At 32.9% G+C, this 22697-nt stretch overlaps 1 protein-coding gene across 6 annotated transcripts in view; it reads right to left on the bottom strand.

Annotated features, from left to right (window-relative positions):
- Pan3 (poly(A) specific ribonuclease subunit PAN3) overlaps positions 1-22697 on the bottom strand; it is a 126444-nt gene that overhangs the window by 38408 nt on the left and 65339 nt on the right. The window contains exons 1-2 of one of the 6 annotated variants that reach the window (XM_033759919.1): positions 21977-22076; positions 14188-14305 (exon numbers count right to left, since the gene is read on the bottom strand). The exons of 4 other annotated variants lie outside the window; for them this stretch is intronic. In XM_033759919.1, coding sequence (XP_033615810.1) covers positions 14188-14251 — 64 coding nt within the window. In that variant the 5' untranslated portion in view covers positions 14252-14305; positions 21977-22076. Of the gene's footprint in view, positions 1-14187; positions 14306-21976; positions 22077-22697 lie in introns of those variants that run through there. One more of the 6 variants, XM_033759918.1, reaches the window with a different exon arrangement.

Genomic DNA, 22697 nt, shown 5'->3' with positions numbered 1-22697 from the left:
ATATAGTATATATATGTACATGTATATTTTCCAGTTCCCCCAAATGAATATGATTATGTATTACAAATGTACACTAAGAATAAATAATACTGCCCTCGATATCAAAGTTTATATTAGAGCTGCAACAGTAAAAAATCACCAAAAAACTTAATAAATTTAAAAAGGTGGAAAAATATCATAACTGTGACTCTATAAAATATATAAATGTTTCCTTTTTAAAAAATTAATAAACATTTTAAACTGTGACTATTAATACAAATTTCAGATTCCCAAAAATTATTATGGCATTAAGAACTCAAATTCATACTAAATATCTACTAAATTTCTTTCAGCCAAATACAATTAACAAAATCATTTGAAAAAGCAAGAAAGATAAATTAAGACTAAGTTCAAATAGATGGGAGCTTAAACATGTATTTTAAAAAGTTCAAACCATGTATTGTTGATGCCTTTTTGTCTTTAAATAACCACACACTGTTTTAATGTTTACTGAAAACTGCTGCAGAAACATACTTCAAAAAAAGGACTACAGGTACCACTAAGTTACAATGAATGAACGTCTTACTCAACCACAACCAATAAGAATGCATTACAAATAGAACACCCTCTGTTATGTACCTATAGTGAAAAAAGGGAAAGAACAATTACCCTTTAAGAGATCCCAAGCTAGCTGAGAAAATAAGACTAAATCATGTATAAAAGACATAAAAAGACTTACAAAAATACTCAAATAGAGATTAATATATTGCAAACTACATGCATAAGTGGGGATGAAATGCAAATTAATTATCAGGTAGTTAATCAAAAGCTTAATGGAAGTGATCAGTTCTGAGCAGAAATTTTAAAAAGCTACCTAGAGCTATAATTACAATTCCTGAAAAACCAAGCTTAGCCAGGAACTGCTTTCTGGATATGTAGAGAATGCCTGAAGGCCTGAACCACTGAAATAAAATGCCACCTCTCAATCCAAGAAAAAGTCAACAAAATGCCTCTCGCCACAAAATTGCAGTTAACAGCGATTTGAGTTTCAATTTTAATAATTCATAAGACATCAACATTATTTTTTAGAAAGCATGTGATTGGATAAAAATAAGCTGGAAATAAAAGATGACACTTATCTTTCCCCTGGATAGCCCTTTGTACTTTCTAAAAAGCCTCACCATCATTATTTCATCTGATTTTCTGAGTCATTAAAATAGGCAGATAAGGTAGGCCAGGTCATAAAACATCACAGTACAGAGTAGTATTTAGATATAGGAAGGTTATGTTATTTTGACCAAGAACATATGTAGAAAGTCAACAGCAAGGCCCAAACTCAATCCCAAAACTCCTAATCTAGAACTCCCCACTACTGCATTGACATTTAAATAGGCCAGGAGTTTTCAGGTATGTCTTCCATGTTTCAAAGAGAAACATTAAATACCTAAAGCCTTTTTTTAAAAAACTGTAATTATGAAGAGGTCAGGTTTCAGATAGAGCCCTAATTTTTATTTTTTAACTGCTGCAGAGCTCCGTTTTTATCTACCTTTATAGTACACACTTTATTGCAGGTTAATCAAGATTGTGAGACTAGAATAAATATGTTCCACTTCTGTAATACAGAATGTATTTACACAGTATCTCCTAAAGCTAGTCTCTAAGCCTTTCCAAAATAAAACTGGTGAAGTCACCAAAGATGAATAATTCACTTCATTGTCTTTATATTAACAGCAAGCAGTACAGCTACAATTCTTGAGCACCTTTCCCAAGTCAGGCACTAATCTAAGTGCACCATATCCATCAGTCTACTTAATCCTAACAACCACCCTATGAATAGTATACCATATTCATTTCACAGAGGAGGAAACCAACTTAAAAATCAAAAGCATGAGTGTAGGCACAAATACAGATTCACAAACAAAAGAATAAAGATTTAAACTCAGGGCTATTTGATTTCAGTATCTGTGCACTCAGTCAATATTGTGTACAGTTGCTCAGTTCCTAAGTCAGGAATATAAAGGGTATCCATAAAACTTTTAGTAGCTTTAGTGTGACTACTCAAGGTATACAAGGAGGCAAAGGTACAGACAATATGATATGATAGCACAGTCTCAATCACAGTTGGCCTATGTGTAACCTAGAAACAAAGGAAGGATCATACCAAGCGTGGAGGTGTATGCTTGTAATCCCAGTTACTAGAAAGGCTGAGGCAGAAGGACTGCAAATACAAGGTCAGCATGGGTCACTTACTGAGACCCTGTCTCAAAATAACAAATTTAAAAAGGTCTGGGAATGTACCTTAGTGGTAGAAGGCTCCTGAATTCAGTTCCCAGAATGGATGGATGATGGGATCTCTCAAGATTGAATATACAGAAACATATTTATCACAAACTAAGGCCAATTAAGAAAGAAATTCATACACAGGTAAATTTAAATTGTATCAAGATTTTTCTTAGTAATTTTTAATTTTGTGAGGTTCTTTTAATAGAAAGTTACAGTACTAAAATCTGAGTTCATATATCTGAGCCAAGGCTAACTGGGATTATTTAAATATATTCAATATAAAACATGTTCAATAGTAAACATCACCACCAATAAAGAGGATAAACTATATAAGTAGCTAAAACTAAAATTCAACAAAAAATTTCTAAAACACCAAATTTAGCCAGAAAAGGCACAACTTTATATCACTTGGCACATTTAACAAAATGTTAAAGAACTGAGTAAAATATTCACATGCCAGCTTGAAGAAAGATACTCTGTAGTTGGTATTATGATGACAATATTACAACATAACCATGGTGTTTACATACATTAAATTATAAATAGCACAAGGAAGTAGAATCATACTGAAGAAACAAATAGTTAAAAATAAGGATGCTGAATTAAGAACGAACAGATTCTGCTCAAATCAAGTAAAGCTGATTCAAAGTTAAGAATTCTTAATGACATCTTCCATTGAACATCACTCAATGTCTAACCACAAGAGTATTTCCCTAACAGTGTTTAAAGAATACATTTCATATAATAAAACTGAAGATTTTCTATTAATAGCTATATATATCAAACATAATAGTTTTTCTCATTACAAATTTCATCTCTCTCACATCTTAACACTCTTAATTTATAGCTTTTTGGAGGTGAAGGGCTATCAGCAGCTATTATAATACCACATAAACTAACAATGAAGAGAACACTAAATGAAATACAGTAACATACAGAAAGTCAGTTTTACAAAATCTGTAAGAATGAAAACTTGTGTTTAAAATTTCCTAAGTTAAGAAATTTTACTTTAAAATTTTATTTATTGTATTAGCAATTGTCATTTGCTGTTAGAACAACATTTGGTGACATTATATGTAATAATTGCAGTGTAATTAGTTGACTATGCAAACAGATTGAAGTCATGGATGATAAGTTAACGGCCTTTGGACGTTTGAAAAATTCTTATAAGTACCTAGTTCAAATAAAAGTGAGGAATAATACAGAAATAGCCACTGGAGGAATTAACAAGAATAACCCCCAAAAAATGAAGAAATTTCAAAGTTAATTTATGAGGCAACAATAGTGTTTTTAAAGACATAATTCTATTTTTGGAATCCCAAAGAAAAACAAATAAAGCAAAGACAGAAAATTCATAAAAGTAAAAAACAAACAAACATATGCCAAGTCAACATTCTTCCTAAATACAAACAACTAGTTAGGATAATACTATTTCTGGAAAATGAGAGATTGAACAGATGTTCTTCCTTCCTCATCCTCTATCAATGTTATATATATATGTGGAACTTTGTGAGAGAGCACAATATCCAAAATCTAAAAATATAGCTGAGATAAAAACAACAACTACTCTAACAACAAAAAACTAAAGCAAAATTTGAAGCCAAGAGATATGTTGTGGAGATTTGCAGAATCTCAACCTAAGTCAAACACTCTGTCTTAAAATTAAGGCTTTAATGATCACATGGACAAATGAAATGGAGCCTTGAGTCCATAAAATGTGGAGAACAGAATTAAAATCTCTATGTAAGATCCTAATGAGATAACTGACAATGTGAAATAGGAAGAAAAGGGCTAAAGGTGTAGGGAAAGTGGGAAGGATAGGGGAAAGGTAATAAGGGAAAAAAAAATATGAGAAAGCAAAAAAATGGAAATAAAGTGTTTGTAAACGGGGAGGGGAGGAGGGGATGAAGGGAGGGCAGGGACAAGGGGAAAAAATGAGAACCAAGACTTGTCATGTAAAGGTACAAGATCCCAATAATGAATGTAACTGTACTGTATAACTAAAATGTACCAATAAACTCAATCAAAAAAAATCTCTATGTAAAGTGAAGATTCTCTAGAAAGGCTGTAAAATAGTGCATGTAGACCAGAAATTTTCTATCTGTCTACAGTATCAAGAAAAGGAAATTGCCTGCCAAAGAGAGATGGAAGAAGAAAGGAAAAGGATTGGAGAGTTAGGATGTTTGAAGACAGGGAAATGCTGACCCCCTGACTATCCCACGCACTGGTTAGGAAGAGAAAATTCTCATGAGACTCTGTTATAGGACTACCAATGAGAAATTAACATATAAAATCTGACTTTTTCTGGCAAAACCCCTGGATAGCTAGATGAAGCAAACACCTAATTGTTTTGATAAACACTCCACACCACAGCATATAGGAAATATCCCCCGAAATAATCCTATTGGCTTGCACAAGACTGTAATCTTGGCTACTCAGGAAGTTGAGGCAAAAGAATCTCAGATTCAAGGTCAGCTTGGGCAACTTAATGAGACACTGTCTCAAAAAAACAGGAAGACCTAGGGGTATATTCCAGAGGTAGAGCTCTTGCCCAGCATGCTTAAGGCCTTGGGTTCAATCCCTAGCACCAAACACAAAAAAGTAACATGCACCCTACCCACAAAGAGGCACACACACTACCTACAAAGAACCCTGGATAGCAGAATAATGTAACAGAAGTAATAACATATTATTACTGCTAAAATAATGAAAGATGAAAAAAGCAGCAAACATCACAAAAGAACAGCTTTTTTAAATAGAGCAAACTAAGCTCTTTAAGAGTCAAAAATTATAAGCATTAATATTGAAGGAAAAACCCCTCAACAAAATAGATACAGTGGTACCTCAGTTCATGAATGTTGCTGTTTGTGAATAATATGGTTCACAAATAAAAGCATTTGGCAAAAAAATTTTTTTTGTTTCCAAACCCTACATCAGGTAACAAACATGACCTTGGCTATCTTTTCCAAAATTGTGGAACAAATTACGTTCATAAATCAAGGTACAAATTAAGTTCATAAACCACTGTACAATGAAAAAAAGAAACAGTGGTAAATAGGAGTTGAAGAAATCAAACTTGGAAAATATGAAAGAGTAGTTAAGAGACATAAAAGACATGTAATATACAACACCTACTTTGCATCATATAAATATACAAAAATTACTTCAGAAGTCATTAATATCTGAAAGAAATAAAAGCCTTAAACACAGGTATAAGCCTTCAGAACTTTTAGTTAAGCCATGGTTTAAGATATAACCTAAAACACAAAATTAAAAATTTTCTGTACTTCACAGGAAGCTATCAAGAAAGAAAAAAGGCAATACAAGAATGCATAAAATATCTGCAAATTTAGCCAGCCATGGTGGTTCATGTCTATAATCCCAGAACTCAGGAGGCTGAGGCAGGAGGACTGTCATAAGTTCGAGGCCAGCCTGGGCTACATAGTAAGACAGGAAAAATCTATATCTATATCAGTAGCGATATCACCATCAATATCTATATCGATATAGATAGATACCTGTATGTATAGATAGACAGATAGATGTATCTATATATATCTGCAAATTCAATGAAGGTCTAATATGTAAAATATGAGAAAATTCTTACAACTTTATTAAAAACTGAGCAAAGAATTTTAACAAAATCTCTCTGAAGACATATAAATGGTAATAAGTACATGAAAGGAAACTCAGTATCATTAGTTACCAGAGATATGAAAACCAAAACCACAATGACATACCTAATTCCATATACACAATGATAGCTATAAACAAAAACATGGACGATAATAAGCATTTTATTGCTGGCAGAATTGTTAGATGGTGCAGTCTCCTTGGAAAACTGTTTAGCAGTTCCTCAAATTGTTAAACATCTCGCCCAAAAGGCATGAAAATCTGTACACACAAAAAGTTATACATGAATGTTCACAGCAGCATTACACATAATGGCCAAAAAGTACAAATAATTCACGTCTATCAAATGATAAATGGGTAAACAAAATGATACACTCATACAGATGAATATTAAAAGGAAAGAAATGACACATTCTACAACATGGATGAACCTAGATAACATTAAATGAAAGAAGTCAAACACAAAAAAGTCACATATTATGTGACTCTGTTTATATGAAATGTTCAGAATAGACAAATCTATGAAGTCAGAAAGTAGATTAGTGGTTTTCAAGGATTGAGGAAAGAAGACCAGGGGGAATGACTGCTACCCAGCAGTTTCCCTTCTGGGTAAAGAAAATGTGGAATTAGTGATGATGGTTCCTTGATTTTTTTCTTTTTTTTGGTTCCTTGATTTTTGAATGCACTATAATCACTATAATCTATATAATGCACTATAATCTATAATATATAATTTTTGAATGCACTGAACTGTACTGTATAGCTTTAAAGTATAAATTTTGTGGTGTATGAATTATATATCAACAAAAAATAATTATTCAAATATTAAAGAAAGGAGGGGGTCTACCCTAAACTAATCTAAAAACAGAATGCTAGTTCAATTAATAAAAATTAGCCATGTTAATTATATCTGTGTGGAATAGCAATCACTGAGAACAGGCAGGAAAATTATGAATAAAGAAAAAATATTACAAAAAAACAGAAAGAAAAAAGTGCAATGAAAACAGTAATCAGATGTTTAGAAAGTGAAAAACTACAGTAATAAACATGTTTGATAGAAGCTGATATGCATAGATCAATGCAATAGAGCAAGGCCCAAAAGTGTCATCATATTCATATAAAAGTATGAAAGAGATGGTATATCTAACATCAGAGGAAAAGACTACTCAATAGTCAGGTATGACAACTTGAAAGGCATCACTAAATATGGAATGGAGAACAACAAGAACAAATATGGTTATTCTCCTTTATATTTATCACACTCATAAATTTCAGATGACTCTTTGGAATGAAAATTTAAATAAAAATTAAAATTTTTCTACAGAGCAAAAAAAAGGTATTTGAAACATTCAATAAAAGGCTAGTCTGCATAATATATAGTTCTTAAAATCATTAAGAAAACAGAAAGCACTCAGTGGTGCCACATCTTCCTCTCAAGGGCAAGGTCCTAAGTTCAATACCTGGTGGGGGGGGGGGAATAAAATACAAGCAGCCAATAGAAAATGGGCAAATTATACAAGCAGTCAATTGCTCATGTACTGATAGAGATGCAAGTTAAAATTAATTTATCATTGGTTGCATATTAGCATAAAGTTTAGATAATTACTAAAACAGTGTTTGACAGATACTGCCAATGCACTTTTGTCACTTTAAAAAGGCAATTTAGTGATGACTATTAGCTAAAACTTTTTACTGTCAGGATATTAAACAATTCAAATTTAAAAAGTCATAAAATAAAAAATAAAAAAAAACTGTAAACTCCATAAAAGTGAAAATTTTTGTCTTGTTCATCTATGGCCCACTAAGAGTCATTGAATAAATGCCTCATGAAAGGTTATTTTTAAAACCATTTCAAGGAATAAAATAATTATTTTCTTCTATCAGAATCAAAGAGTACCCTTTCAGAAACAAACACATCCAAGAATCCACAGTGAAATTGAAAAGCATGAAAAATATTTCTTTTAAAATCAAGAACAAGTCAAAAAAATGCTAAGTATGACTTCACCTATGTAACTTTACAGTAAGGAGCACTACACCATACAAGACAACAGAAAAAAATACTGCAAGAGAAAACTAACACTACCATTTGCAGAAAATACAATTTCACAAATATTAACAATCCACAAAATATTAGCAAGTATCAAGATACAAAAGTACAAAAGTTAATTATCTACATTATCTACATATTAGAAATGATTTTTAAAAATTTGTTCTTTAAAGACACCAATTACAATACTAGTAAATACTACATCACATCTAAGAATAAATCTAACAAAGTATGAGTAAGACCTGAACACAGAAAATTATAAAATTTCATGGAAAAATTTAAGTTAATTTACTAAAGACAATTTGAAAAAAAAAGGAGACACAGACCCAGGTTCACAGACAGGAGACAACAGTGTTAAAAAGAGGATGCCCTTCAAATTCTCTTAAAGTTCAATACAACTTCATGGACCCATGTTTCCAAAGCTGCTTCCTCCCCCAAAATGTCACCAACAGTCCTTGCCAACACCAAATCCTCTAAACTATATCATAGTAAATTCTAGTTCATCCTTCTGAAATATCTTTTTACTCAATAAAGACTTTCTTGATAACCCTCTTGGAAATGACTCATGATTTTCTTCTTCTTGACCTTTTGCTGCAAATACCACATGTAATTCAACTATTTATAAGGAAGAAACACACGTTAAATCTTAGTATTCCCATCTACATATGTCAATGACACAATACCATCACCAAAATAATTCTGTTAAAAAGAAAGGGTATAGAGGTGAAATTGTCCATTTTTCTGGTAACAACAACCAAAATGCCTAAATAAAGCAACAGCTGTGATCATCAAATCATCAGAAATAGCAAATGCCATATGCCAGAAGTATTGATTATAACAAAAAGTTGGGGGCAGAAGAAAAGTAAATGGTGATGTTATTAAGCAGCACAGATGTCAATCATTACTACAGGCAGACAATTCATCACTATAAAAGAGGAATTTGTAAGAGTCTGGAGTAAAGGATATTCTCCTGTCAGAGATATGTCTGATTATTCAAATGTTACTGCTTGCAGATTATTACAGCCTGGATAAACCTAGGTTGCACTAAAATTTTAACAAAACCTCAACAGCCAAACTAAACCCTCAAAAGGGCCAGGGATTTAGCTCAGTGTCACAGTACCTGCCTTGAAAGCAAAAAGTCCTGAGTTCAATCGCCAGTACCAAAAAAGAAAAAACAAAAATCCTCAATAATACGTTGTCCTGTCTGACTATACTAAAGAGAATGGTTTAGATTAAAAATTGTAACTATATCTCATTGTTGACAGGTGAACTTGAGGACAAGTAGGAAGCATTATCTTTTTAACAGCAGAGCCAATACTTAGGGCTTTATCCAAGAGAAGATCATACATAATACATAGTGAAAGCCCCAAACACAGACACTAGGTTTATATCCCTAAATTCTTATGGTTATTTAACACATTAGATTTTAATACATTCTCCAACTTGACTTTTGTGATGATAAATTAAGGTGTAGATACAAAAAGTCAATTCCAAAGTTGAGTTCAGAGCATTTTTTCCTCCACTTGCTATTTGAGTGCTTCAGAGACAAGCTACGTTTCTTAGTTCATCTTATCACTAGCTCTTAGCAGAAGGAATTGAAGAAATTAAGGACAATTAAAAGTCAGGATGCTAAGGAGATATTTACAATTGTTGCAACCTGTCAAACAAGGGCAGCCTAAAGTATCTACTGGAAAGAACTTCCTAAAGTAAGATATTAAAAAGTTAACAGAATAGTATCACAAATGCACTGAACTTTCCTGGCACTAATGATTGCTATGTAAGTAAAGGTGTTTACAACCTAATCCTTAATATTTCTCAGCAAATTTAGTGACAAAGATGCTTCACTGGACTATCCCAAATTCAGAAATTCACTGGAAATCACAATACTCAGAACATGGTTGGACTCATGGCTAAGATTTACTACAGAAATAGAGTAAGCACATACAGCCAGATCTCAAGAGAAAACGACACAGCTTACAGAAATTTGCAGAGAATCTATAGGAACCATACAGAGCTTCCTAGAATGCAGTCTACCCTTCATAAAGAGTCAAACAGAGGAACTTTTGCAACCTAAGAACCTGCTCAATTTATCTGCTTGGAAAATCACATTAGCAACTCTGTGCTCAAGGTTTTCATTTTAGACAGGTTATATAGGCACCATCTGCCTAGCACATACCAGAATTTCAAACTTGTAGAAGGAATGCAAGTGTGCAGCATAAAGTGCATTGTTTGCATAAATAATTTAGGTAAAGTAAATTAATTGAATCAGTTAAGGAACACTGTGGACTCTCAGATACTAGCAAGGACCAACTTTACAAGCACGCATTTATTTCCCCCACTTTTCTTTTTTGGTACCAGAAATTGAACCCAGGGCCTCGTACTTGCCAGACAGGTGCGGCACCACTGAGCTACATCCCCGGCCCCACAAGTACACATTTTTAAGGATAGCAGGCTATGGTCAATTATCTCATTTCTGCAGATACCTTGAACTGTCTCCAGTACAGTCACTGTATTTCATAATTCTGTACTGAAGTAAATATTGCTACAGAGATAAATAAGGGCAAATTCTTTTCTTTCTGACAGAATACCTTAAGGAAAGAAAAAAAGAAAAATAGTAAGTCCTTAAATTATGGCAATGAATTTATGTTGATTCCATTACTTCCCACCCCCGTTTTGAGACAGGGTCTCATTGTGTAGTTCCGGTCAGTTCACCTTGAACTTGCAGCTATTCTCCTGCCTCAGTCTCCCAAGTGCTGGGATTACAGGTGTGCGCCACCATGCCTGGCTTGATTCCATTATTTTTTCCAATTTAGAAAAGAATTACATATATTAGTGATGTATATTCCATGGCTGGAAAATGTAGCAAAATAAATAAAATGTAATTCATATAGGAAGAGTCTGAAACTGTGTGTTTCATCAACTATATCTCTAATATCTGAGCTATCTAAACATAGACACAAATGAAATGTTATACTGTAGAATAAAATTTCAGCTATTATCAGAAAATAGAAAAGACAGTAGTTAGAAAAGGTCACATTTTAAACATTGACATAATCAAGTATAGAGGTTATTCAAAAGTTCACTTATTTAAATATTCAAAGTATATGAAAAAACCTCTATTCTCAGTTAATAATTCTTGTACTTTCAGAGCAACCCTGAAGGCAATCAACTATGATTTGGTGTGTGTCCATTGTAAAAAGATACTCTTGATTCCAGTAACTTAAAAAATACTTTCAGCTACTGTCACAGAAATTCTAGTTCTGCAAAATATCCTAAAGAAATAATTTCAAAAATATCTAGAAAAAGAATTAAAATAAATGTATATACACATAAAACATATGTATATATGTTGCTTTTTAAAAGGTAACACTAGCTGGGGAATTAGCTTAATGGTAAGGGTTCCTATCTACCATGTGCTGTAGTATGATTTAAAATGTATAGGAATAGTAGAAATCTACCTAGGCAGTATTTATATAGGTCTTCTATGTTTTATCTTTTTAGGCTAGAGGTACAAATAGTTATCCATCATTCACTTTGAGATATTAAGGCCCCAGGTTCAATTCCTACCATTAGATCAAAAGAGAAAATTTAAGAAAAAGAAAAGAAGAGGACTTAAAAAACAACAACAGGGCCGGGGATTTAGCTCAGTGGTTTGGTGGCCTGCCTCGCAAGTGCAAGGACCTGAGTTCAATCCCCAGTACCAAACAAACAAACAAACAAACAACAAAAAACAACAACACTGTGACTCATGTTTTTAATAGATAAAGCTGTTTTTTAAAGACTGATAACTTACATGGTAGAGAAAACACTGTAAAATGAAATTTATTAAAGTGGCAGAAATGGTTGGGGAGGCACAAAATAAATGACTCATGATGTGCAACTGAACATTTTGCCACAATACAGTTAGTTAATCCAGCTAGGAAATATAGACAAGTTATTTGAAAACATAATAACTTTACCTAAAATAAATGGATTTCTCAAACTTCAGTATGTATTTGTTTAAATAAATTAAAGCTAACATTAACTTAGAATACATAAATTTTTAAATCCTAAATTTAGAAATCCATAGGCAATGTTCTCCATTCACAATAATCACCCCATAGTGTCACTGTATCTTTTATCACAAAAGTATAAATAAGAATCAAATTTATGAATTTATCAATAGTTTGAAGAGAACGTTTAAAATGTCCTAGTTTAAGCCAGGAATAGTTCAAGCTTTTTCCCTTTTTTTTTTAACAAACTGAAAACTAGACTTACTTCAGTGGTTTGATAGTTGACATTGAGAGAAATGAGGATTAATCCAGGTCATTTAAGCACTAATCCAGCTTGGTAGCCAGCTTGGTAGAGTACCCTTATGCTGCTGAATTTAACTTAACCTTAAATCCTAGTGGTTATGTAAAATAATTAACTTAAAGTTACAATACAAAGGGAAATGTGATTAATGCAGAACTTCTAAATTTTGAACATATCCTAAAGTGTCAAAGCTTAAGGTATGATGGATGAGCTAAAAACATTTATGTGTGAGTTTCTGGCATTGTGTAATAAGCCTAAAAAGTATACTGTCAGTCCTAGGGGTTTAGGTACTCTGAAAATACGTTACTATGAAGCTATGTATAACTGGTATAGGTAAGAATGATTCAAAAGACTTCTGAATTTAAAGACTTAGAATTTAGTGTTTTTCAACAATCCTAGCACTACGAACATTTTTCCCTTATTGAAATTTAAAGAATTTTCTAATCTGAAGTTTTTCTCCACAAAACATCATACTTTAAATTGATGGGATAAATTTTATTAAAACAGCTTCTTAAACTCCAGGAATATAATGTTTTAATTACAGTTTTGGTCACTTTTCTGCCCAGTGGCACTAATGGTAATAATCTTTCAAGATCTCGCTGTCAAGATTTTTTTTAAATGTTGCTATTTTACTAAATTTTAAATTGGGTACACCTTACCATCTCATTTAAGACAACAAATCAAGTGAGAAAAATAAAATTCAGAAGTAGACACAAGCAAATATATGACCAGGACAAGTATCAACAGGTGTTTACTTAAATGTGGGTCCAATACCAGAACTGACTATACAGAACACCCCACAATCTAAAAGTATCAACAAAACTAGTAAGCAAAAGCTAATACTAGCCTCTACTTCATTTCTCATAGTAATTTCACAGTTCATTCAAATTCAGCTTTGCATAACTGTAAGTAGTTAAAAATATTCTTACTCAAAGCAATAGTGTTTAATAAGATCAATAATCATAAAACTAATGAACCCAATGTTAAATGGTATACAAGCTCACTTGTCTAAAGTCCAATTTCTCACAGTGAATGTTAGATAACTATATGTACCTCTAGCCTAAAAAGATAAAATGTAGAAGACCTACACAAATACCGGCTAGGTAGATTTCTACTATTCCTATACATTTTAAATCATATTACAAAATAACTACAGTAAAATTAATATCTTTCCCATAGCCTGTTTTAAAAAGTCTTCAAAAAAGATAATACAGGGGCCAGGGATTTAGCTCAGTGGTGCCACTGCCTGCCTTGCAAGTGCAAGGTCCCAAGTTCAATCCCCAGTACAAAAAAACAAACAAAAAAAGAAAAAAGTATTCCCAAATAATTAATCTTGGCCTAAAAAATTACAAAGATATTTTCTTTCTGTAGCATCTTAAATCCTGCATGTTTCAGATTTTAAAAGCCATTTAATTAAAAATTAACCTCATTTCTTCAGAGACTAATGTAAAAACTAGTTTTAACATAAAAATTATCACATTATCCAAAAAAGTACATCATCCATAAGCTGAAATATAAATTATTCACTGCCCTAGTAAAATATTTACTAATCAAATCAAGTCCCATATAACCCTATAAATTTCAAGTCACTAACACATTACTAACTCTCAAAGAAGAAATAATTCAAGGGCCAAAATATTTAATTGAGAAAAATTTATATTACCTCATATAAAAAAAGGTAACAGATTCAAAAATAAACTGCAAAAATCCTATGCTGACCTCTTAGGACATACAAATTCTTGCTGGCAACAAATAGCAATAAAATTTCTACACATTAAAGAATTGTTCCATGATATTTGGTGATAAAATGAAAACAGTCAACAGGAATACTGATGTCAATTGCCAGAACTGATTCCTTCACAAACCCTGTTTTCACAACAGCAACCCCTTATTAAGCTCAGGGGAATTAAAAGTTGCTGAACTCAACAATCCCTTCAGTTAAACAAACAGACCCCTCATAGAGCTGTCCAACGCTGCCCAAACTATCCATCCTTTAGTCGAATCAGTCAGTTTCATGAATTGTAGGATTTATCTTCAAGTCCAGTGCTGACTCAGAGGGTAGCTTGTTCCCTAGAGAAAACAACCAACAAAAATCAGAACAGCTACTGCTCATAAGCTCTTTCAACACCCAAGTGGAAAGGACAAACTTATTGGGTCCAAAAACACAATTCAACTTCCTTTCAACTACAGAAGTAGCCAATAAACCAAAGGCATTTATATGCCACAGGCAGTTCTTGGTTAAAGCTTTCACTCTGTTACAGCAAGAATGTTATAGCCAACTGAGTTTACAAAAAAGGCCATCACACAAACCATATGATTCCTCACTGAGGAAGAAATAGTCAGGGAATATAAATGGCAAGCATTCTAAAGCCCAAAGCTGGGTTTGGTTTGGTTTGTCTTTGAAAAACTGCTTTCTACTGTGTGTGTGTTGGAGAGGGTGTAATTAAATGTCTCCACCCCAAAGCAGTCAACATGTCTAGAGTAGCTTCCCTTAATGTCATACATAAGCTAGTGAAGTATTACATAATTCCTTAAATACAAGGTTCTCATTCAGTAATCAGAGAAAATACTCAAATTCGAAAGATAAAAGAATGATACTGTATTGTTTCAAGTTTTAAATAAAGACTTGCCTTCCTTCTTGTGTCTTTAAAAAAACAAACAACAAACAACAACAACAAAAAAACAGCTTTTGAGTTTCAAGATACACCACAACAATGGACACTTTGCATATCACAAGGTAGTCAGTTTTTGTCTACAATGATATGGTAGGTAGAAAAAAAAAATAATGGGAACCAAAAAGCTCAAGCTAATTTCAAAACACTGAAATGTCATTTTCTCCTTTCACTAAAGGGTTTTCAAACATTACTCAAAACTGTACAGACAGAATCATGAAGGTGACCAATACAACGTTTCATTTTTAAAAAATGTATCAATGGTGTTAATCAAGTGTGAAAATATAATCTAATCAGAAATTTCCTTCTCATTTTTAAGCAGTAATATGGAAAATCTCAATTCTCAGCCAAAATACTCTCAGAGCTCAGATTTGTGGAGAACAATATAGCAGTGACCATCTACTGTCTTGAAAATTGTACTCATTTGATGATAGGCATCTGATATTTTCATAATTAATAGCTTCTTTTTAAAAGATGTCTCAATTTCCCAGACATTCTCAACTTGGGTTCCAGACGAAGTATGTATTAGTGAGCTAGGACACCCACCTTTTTCAAGAAATGGTACCTGTAATATACTATTTTTGGAAGAATGGCAAATAGTCATATAATTTTCCATATTTTGTGGGTCAAATGAGAAATCTCCATTGAGAAAAGCTGCACACAAGCCTCCCAGTTTCTTTAACCTATGTACTGGTAAATTTCATCCTACCGACAAGCCTTCTTTATCAGTGGTTTAAAAACTATATTAGGTAGAACCTAATTTCTAGAACATTTCTAGAAATGCTTCAGGATTATGCCAAGTATCTGATTTGAATTTATCTATTTTTCCATTATTTACTAAATTGCCATACACAAATTAGTATGCATTTGTTTTGTTTTTAACATACCAACACCAACATACTTAAATTGTGTTGGTTTAAGGTATTTTCATTCAGCCCTCAAAAAGCTTTCCTGTCACCACTAAACAAATGTAATTAGTTTTTTTGCAAGATAATGAGTCTGCAATAATTTTTATTTAAATGCACAAATACTCCAAATTGAACAAATGCATAACTTATCAATGTGGATCATGATTTTCATCATGATTAACAAAAGACAAAAAAAAGGAGACAGAACTATAAGACTGATTTTTATCTTTCACCCACCAATTTCAAGCTATTATACTGAATAAAATACCATTTAGCCTTCCTTATTCTTTTCACTGAATACTTTTATGAGTTAATGTAACAAGCCTATCCTTGTAAATGCTGATTTTGTCTGTATTATGTAATTCCAGATTTGGGTATTTTATCTAGACTTCATGAATACTGCTGCTTTAAAAAAATGTTTTCAAACCACAGTTCCAAGCTCTAATCAAGCTTTGGTGCTTCTGGTTCATAGGTTCTCCACGGGTAGAGGTGGTAATTTAAGTCTTACCATCTCATTGAGTGTTACTTGTTATATACAGATGTTCAAACCCATATTCCCAGTTTTTTTCTCCCATTTGTCTCTTCCCTCCACACTGTGAAAACACCCAAATACAATGAATGTATCAAACACTGGATGGCTAATGTAAAATAAAACTGTGAAGATTTTTTAAGAAATATATGAAAACCATATCCTATTTTCTGTGAATTTTTTTCTATGTTCTAGCAGTGTCTAAGAGCTCAGTGAAATGAAACTGTTCAGATGAACTAAATAATGTTAGTTCAAACTATAACACAGAATCATCCCCACATTTTCAGGATTGTTACAGGCACTGATAACAAAATATACTTCGCTATAAAATAAATAAAACACAGTACCAGTTTACAAATGACACTGCCTTGCCCTATCTTCTCCAAGGAAACTGTTTACTGCTCCCCAACCAACATTTAAGGGTTAATGCTTGTTGAGCAGACAGAACCCTGGGCCAAGTCTGTGGCTCAGTGCTAGGCCTAACTGGGATTTTCTTCACATCTGTTCAGTCTTCACCTAACTCAAATTAAATTACTTTTTGAAAATTCACTGAGTGGGAACATTGCTCTGTTATGCTACACAGGTTAAAAGAAACAAAAAAACCAACAAATTTCATGTATTCTCAACTGTGTTTAAAACATCTGAAGAAATCCTATCAATCCTTTAAAACCCATCTTAAATATTTTCTTTTCCATATAAGTTTTCCATTGTAAATCCTCACAACTAGATAAAATTTGCCTTCAAGTTTTCTAACAGTTTGAACCTTTTTTGCTCTAGAAGTAATGGGATATGTGTCAGAATCTCCTACAAATATTTTTTTAAATACAGTTAAAGGCCAACACTTTAAATCCAATGTTTCTAATTCAGTAGGTCTTATATGGGACAAGAATCTGCATTTTCAAAGTACTCTTAAGTGATTCTTATCTGTACCTATGTATGAAGGCTTCCTGAAACCACTGCATGAGATCTGGTACTGAGCAGGGTTCTAGGAACTTGAAAAATAAGATCTGGGCCCGATTTCACAAAGTTCACACTCTACCATAAAATGCTCATGATTTTTCAATTTTAATATTTACTGTAGGTCTCCATGCATGATCATAATGGATGCAATGATAAAAATGCTTCCAAAAGCATTTAACTTTACTGAAAATAAATATGCACAGAACAACATACAAACAAAATCTAAAACAGCGGTATATATCTAAACACTATACAAACATAGGAATAGATGATATTAACAAACACAAGAGAAGTAGAAATAGTATTGAGGAAAAAGGCATTTGACCTCAATGAATAAAAAACAGGCAAGATGTCAAGAAAGAGGAGTTTCTCATGCAAAGCAAGGCCCAAACACAGGCACAGAGATGGGGAAAAGGATGACCATGTTCAAATAGTCTTGAAAAACAGGATATACATTCTGTAATAGAATGAATCTGATATGAGGTAAACTTGAAGGAACTAAGCTTATTCAGAAAATGAACATGATATTACTAATACAGTATTCCCTCCCTCCCACCTTCAGGAGCTACATTGCAAGGCTAGCAGTGGACCCTAAAAACTGGCGAGAGTACCAAAACCTACAATTTAATAATGCCTTTTCTATCTTAACTAATTACAACAGCAAAACTACCATGAATCACTCTACTCTTAACAATTTCAAAAGAAGAAAGAAGATCGTTTTTATCCATAGACTTTGGCATTCTCAGCATATGATTTTTCTCTTTGCATTAACTGAAAACTTTCACCTTTTTACTTAAGCACATTACAGTTTTTCTTTAGCATCCCTTAGTTCCCAGCATCATTGCCCTTAATGCTTTGGGCCCATTATTAAGTAAAATAAAAATTATTGAAACACTACAATGCTGAGGCAGTCAATCTGATAACCAAGATGGCTACTAAGAGGCAGGCAGTTCAGAATAGATACACTGGACCAAGGGATGATTCATGTCCTTTTGGAAGGGAGCAGGATGGACTGAGATTTCACACCATTCAGACAATTCAATTTTTAAAATCTATGGATACTTCTGGAATTTTCCATTTAATATTTTCAGACTGCAGCTGGCTAAAGATAATAAACTACACAGGGAAATACTATAAATTTTCTATTATTTTTAATTTTAAAAATATTTTCTAAGCACAGAGACTTGGTTCCTGTCACCAGGGAGGCTCTATACCAATGGGTGTAAATAAGACTTTCAACTTAACTAAAACTTCAGATGACATTAAGCTTTAAAATAGAAATAAGCAGGGTAATAGGTTAAAAAATGGGGGAATTTTCTTTATATTAGTCTAAGATCTTCGTTTGTAATATTCTAGTTAAAAAACTGAAAGAGAAAGAAGGCCAGTACGGTGGTACACACCTGCAATCCCGGCAGATGGATCTTTAGTTTGAGAGGTTGGGCTATATTGTGAAGCCCTGTTTAAAAAACGGAGGGAAGAGCCAGGGATTTAGCTCAGTGGATCGGTGGCCTGCCTTGCAAGCGCAAGGACCCAAGTTCAATCCCAGGTACCAAAAAAACAAAAAAGAGGGAGAAAAGGACTGAGAGAGAGAAAGGGAAAGAAAAGAACCAGCTATTCCACGGGAAGAACAAGTGGAACATAAACACAAAGAACATGAGTAAAGGAACTTGCCACATTCCAGGGAGGCCAATGTGGACAAAACTAAGTTCCGCAGAAAGAGTGACTGGGTGAGGTTAAAGAGGTTGGGGTGTTAAATAAAGAGTGTGTAGGTAACAGTAAGGGACTTGGATTTTATTCTAATAATACTTAGAAAACCAAGTCATGGTTTATATTTAAGATTACTTTTGCTACAGGCCAGGGATTTAGCTCAGTGGTTCGGTGGCCTGCCTTGCAAGAAAGGACCCGAGTTCAATCCTTGGCACCAAAAAAAAAGTATTATAAATGACATTTTCCTAAGTTAATTAAGATCATATCATTAAGGGGAATGAAACTGAGTAAATAAATCAATCATTTTGGATCGTTGCTACCTTTAAGTTTTGTAACATAAATTATACATCCATATGCACACAGACAAGAGCTCCAAAATAATAATATCTGAATCCCCAAACATGAAAAAATTTAAGACATTATGTTAACATTTTTTTAATAAATATACACACTACAAAGTATCTGGGGTGGCAAGGAGCCCTACTCTCCCTCACTGTAGAAAGACTAATGATTCTCCACTGTCACATCTTTTTATAGTACTACTTCTTAACTAGGATCAGACATCAAAATTACCTGAAAGGCTTACTTAAAATAGATGAGCAGAACTGGACGTAAAGAAAAAGAAAAGGATGTAGGTAAGAAACTATATTGGTAAATTGAAAGTGGGAATCAATTAAGAATATATACTTTAAGTATACCTTGAGCAATGCTGATGTGCAGCCTCGGTAAATCATTAAAAGATGAACATCACTGGGAATTGAATCCAAGAGTGATGAACTACATCCCCAGCTTTTTTTATTTTGAGAAAGGGTTCTGCCAAGTTGTTCTGGCTAGACACAAACTTGCACACTTGTAATCTTCTTGCTTTTAGCCCCCCCTTGTAGTTGGGATTATAGGTTTGTACCACTATGCCTGGACCAACTTAATTTTTACAAAATTTTAATTATTAGCTTTTTCTAATATTAATAGTTCAAGCCACAAGGTAAATCCTCTACAGCAAAAAGTATTTCATGAACTTAGGCAACAACATTTCTCTTGCTATAACAGGAGTATTAAAATATTTTAAAAAGCAGCAAAACAGGGCTGGGGTACAACTCAATGGTAGAACACTGTGCATTAACAGTAATAGGCCTTATTTCTTTTTTGGGGGGTAGCTGGAATCGAACTCAGGACCTTGCAAGGCAGGCAGCGGAACCACTGAGCTAAATCCCTGGCCAAATAGGCCTTATTCTAATACCACAAAAACCAAGTGGCAAAACAAAAGGATTATTTTACATAATTATGTTTAGAATAGACATTTTGGGAGGAATGGGAGGTGGGAGTCACATTCCTCACTCATTTTAAGTATAGTATTATTTTATGATAAAACCAAGTGCATCTGCTTAAAAACTCTTCCAAACAATTCTTGCAAGGATAATGTTGCTTTCTGTAACTATAGGTGCAAACAAAATTACTTCTACTTTTTATATTGAAACTATATTCTTTTTACAGAAATAAAGATGGAAAACTCAGGAGCATTCACATTTGGTAGATTAGGTAGATTTCTAAGAAAGGCTTCCAACCTGATCTTTCCCAGTGAAACTAAGAAAGCCTATTTCAACTTTACTCTGAATTTATGATATGCTGAAGTAACTCTAATCTTCAAGGAATAGATAAAATGTTAAAAACACAAATTTATCTACAATATTTAAAAAATGTACACAATGTTTTTCCTCCAAAGACAAGAAGTTATAATTCCAAGAATATGAATGTCATCCATCACTTATAAAAGTAATGCACTTGAGCAATCATAAAAATCTCCACTCTGCTACAGAAGAAATCAAACTGCACAACCAAGCCAGGTGGGTGGCACACACCTGTAGTCCCAGGTATTACAGAATTTCAGGAACTTCATTTTGGCTGAATATCTATTTATGGCAGAAGATATGTGGACTATCTGGATATGAGAAACACTGTAGGCATTAATAAAATGATGTAGTACACCCTTAAGCTTCCTCACAAAATTTTTTAATATCATTTACCAAATTCAAACAAACAGTATCCGTTCATGTTATTCTAGTCTTCATACAGAGATCTTCCCTTTGACCTAACTTTAGCCTTGCCTCTATCAACACCATCATTTCCAAATGAATTGTCATTAATTCAAAATATATTAAATTACCCATGTAAAAATGCAGTATTAAATCTCTAAAATTGTGAATAATTCATTTACTTAAATTAAATACTATTTTAATCATAAATTTAGGAATTTTACCCATTGGTTTGTATAAAGTTAACTAGATGGTTATCATATTTGAAGAAACAGAACGTGATCTGTCTGTCCACAAACTTGGTGAAATGTCCTGAAATGATAGAATCTTCCCTATCCTCTTCACTGGAGACAGTCTTTTAAATCATAACAATGACATTATTTAAACAAAAAAATCAAAATAAAATGGGGGAAAGAGCAGTGTTAGCTACTAAATTAACATTTTTTGGATCAAAGGAACTACTTTTCTTTTCAAGTAATAGTGAATGCTTAACAGTAAATGGGGTCCCTCATTCACAGTGATAAATTACATTGGCTTGTTTAAATGCAAGAAACATATTCTCAAGATAAATGTGTTTAGTTATGAAGGTTAATTATAAATATTCACAAAAGGTAAGGTTAATATTAACAATGAAATTTTAATTTTGGATTCCTTTCTGATGAATAAAAGATTGTACCAAATTAAGAACAAAAATTAAAGTTTGACTTCAAGGAAATATTTGATGAAATTAACAAACTCTAACGATTTAGTCAACTTTTAATTTTTTTCATTGTTTTGCAACCGATTTTAAACATATTTATTAAATATAACAAGTAAAATATATGTGATTACTAGTTCCCAACCTGCAGTGTTTAAAATTTAAATAGGTATTCTGAAAAATTAATTTGACAATGATATAATATTTAATTTACATTATTTTGTCCCATTAACATTACCAAAGTAGAAGAAATCCCTGTTGCCCAGTTTTATTCAAATTGTATTTGTGATCTTGATTGAGCTTCAGTAACCCCTGTAACAATGAATTCAATAACCAGTTATTCAGAACACAGACATGAATCAGAAATGAAGCAAAACTACAAAACTAGTCTCAGATGAAAAAAAAGGCCAAGTACCTTACTCACATGCAGCAATTCAAGTCCTGATTCAAAGCCTTTTCCTTAATTTAAAAGAAAAAAAAAGTATTTAAAATGCATTTGTGTTCTTAGCCCTCAGGATATTAAGAGAAGGAAGAAGGGTTATCAGAGGAAAGTGGAGAAAAGACTGGTTAAAGATTTGAGATCCCATAAGTAGCAGCATCAGCCTTTGGCTCAAAGAGATCTACTAACTCAGAAATCCTGGAGATGGAATCCAGCAAGTGCTGGGTTTTAACAGGCTTCCAGTGGATTAAGATGGACTCCCAAATATGAGAATCAATGTGAGGAAGGTAAGAATACTAACAGCACAAGAAAGTCACTAGTAAAAAGTCAGGAAGAATTCAAAAATGATTCCAATAAGCTTCCCTGAGAATGCCAAATCAAGACATTACTTTGGAGCATTTTAACAGATTGAGAGGTAAGAGAAAAACTTTACATTCAAGGAATTATAATATATAATAGGGTAGAAGGCCAATGAAAAGGATAAAGAATCTTAGTATTTATATAAACTAAAACAAACTGC

The sequence above is a fragment of the Fukomys damarensis genome, unplaced genomic scaffold (genome assembly GCF_012274545.1).
Source record: "Fukomys damarensis isolate Sample0158 unplaced genomic scaffold, DMR_v1.0_HiC HiC_scaffold_38, whole genome shotgun sequence".
Classification (NCBI taxonomy): Eukaryota; Metazoa; Chordata; class Mammalia; order Rodentia; family Bathyergidae; genus Fukomys; species Fukomys damarensis.
Note: the sequence above shows the minus strand (reverse complement) of the source record. Positions and strands in the feature narration are given on the sequence as shown.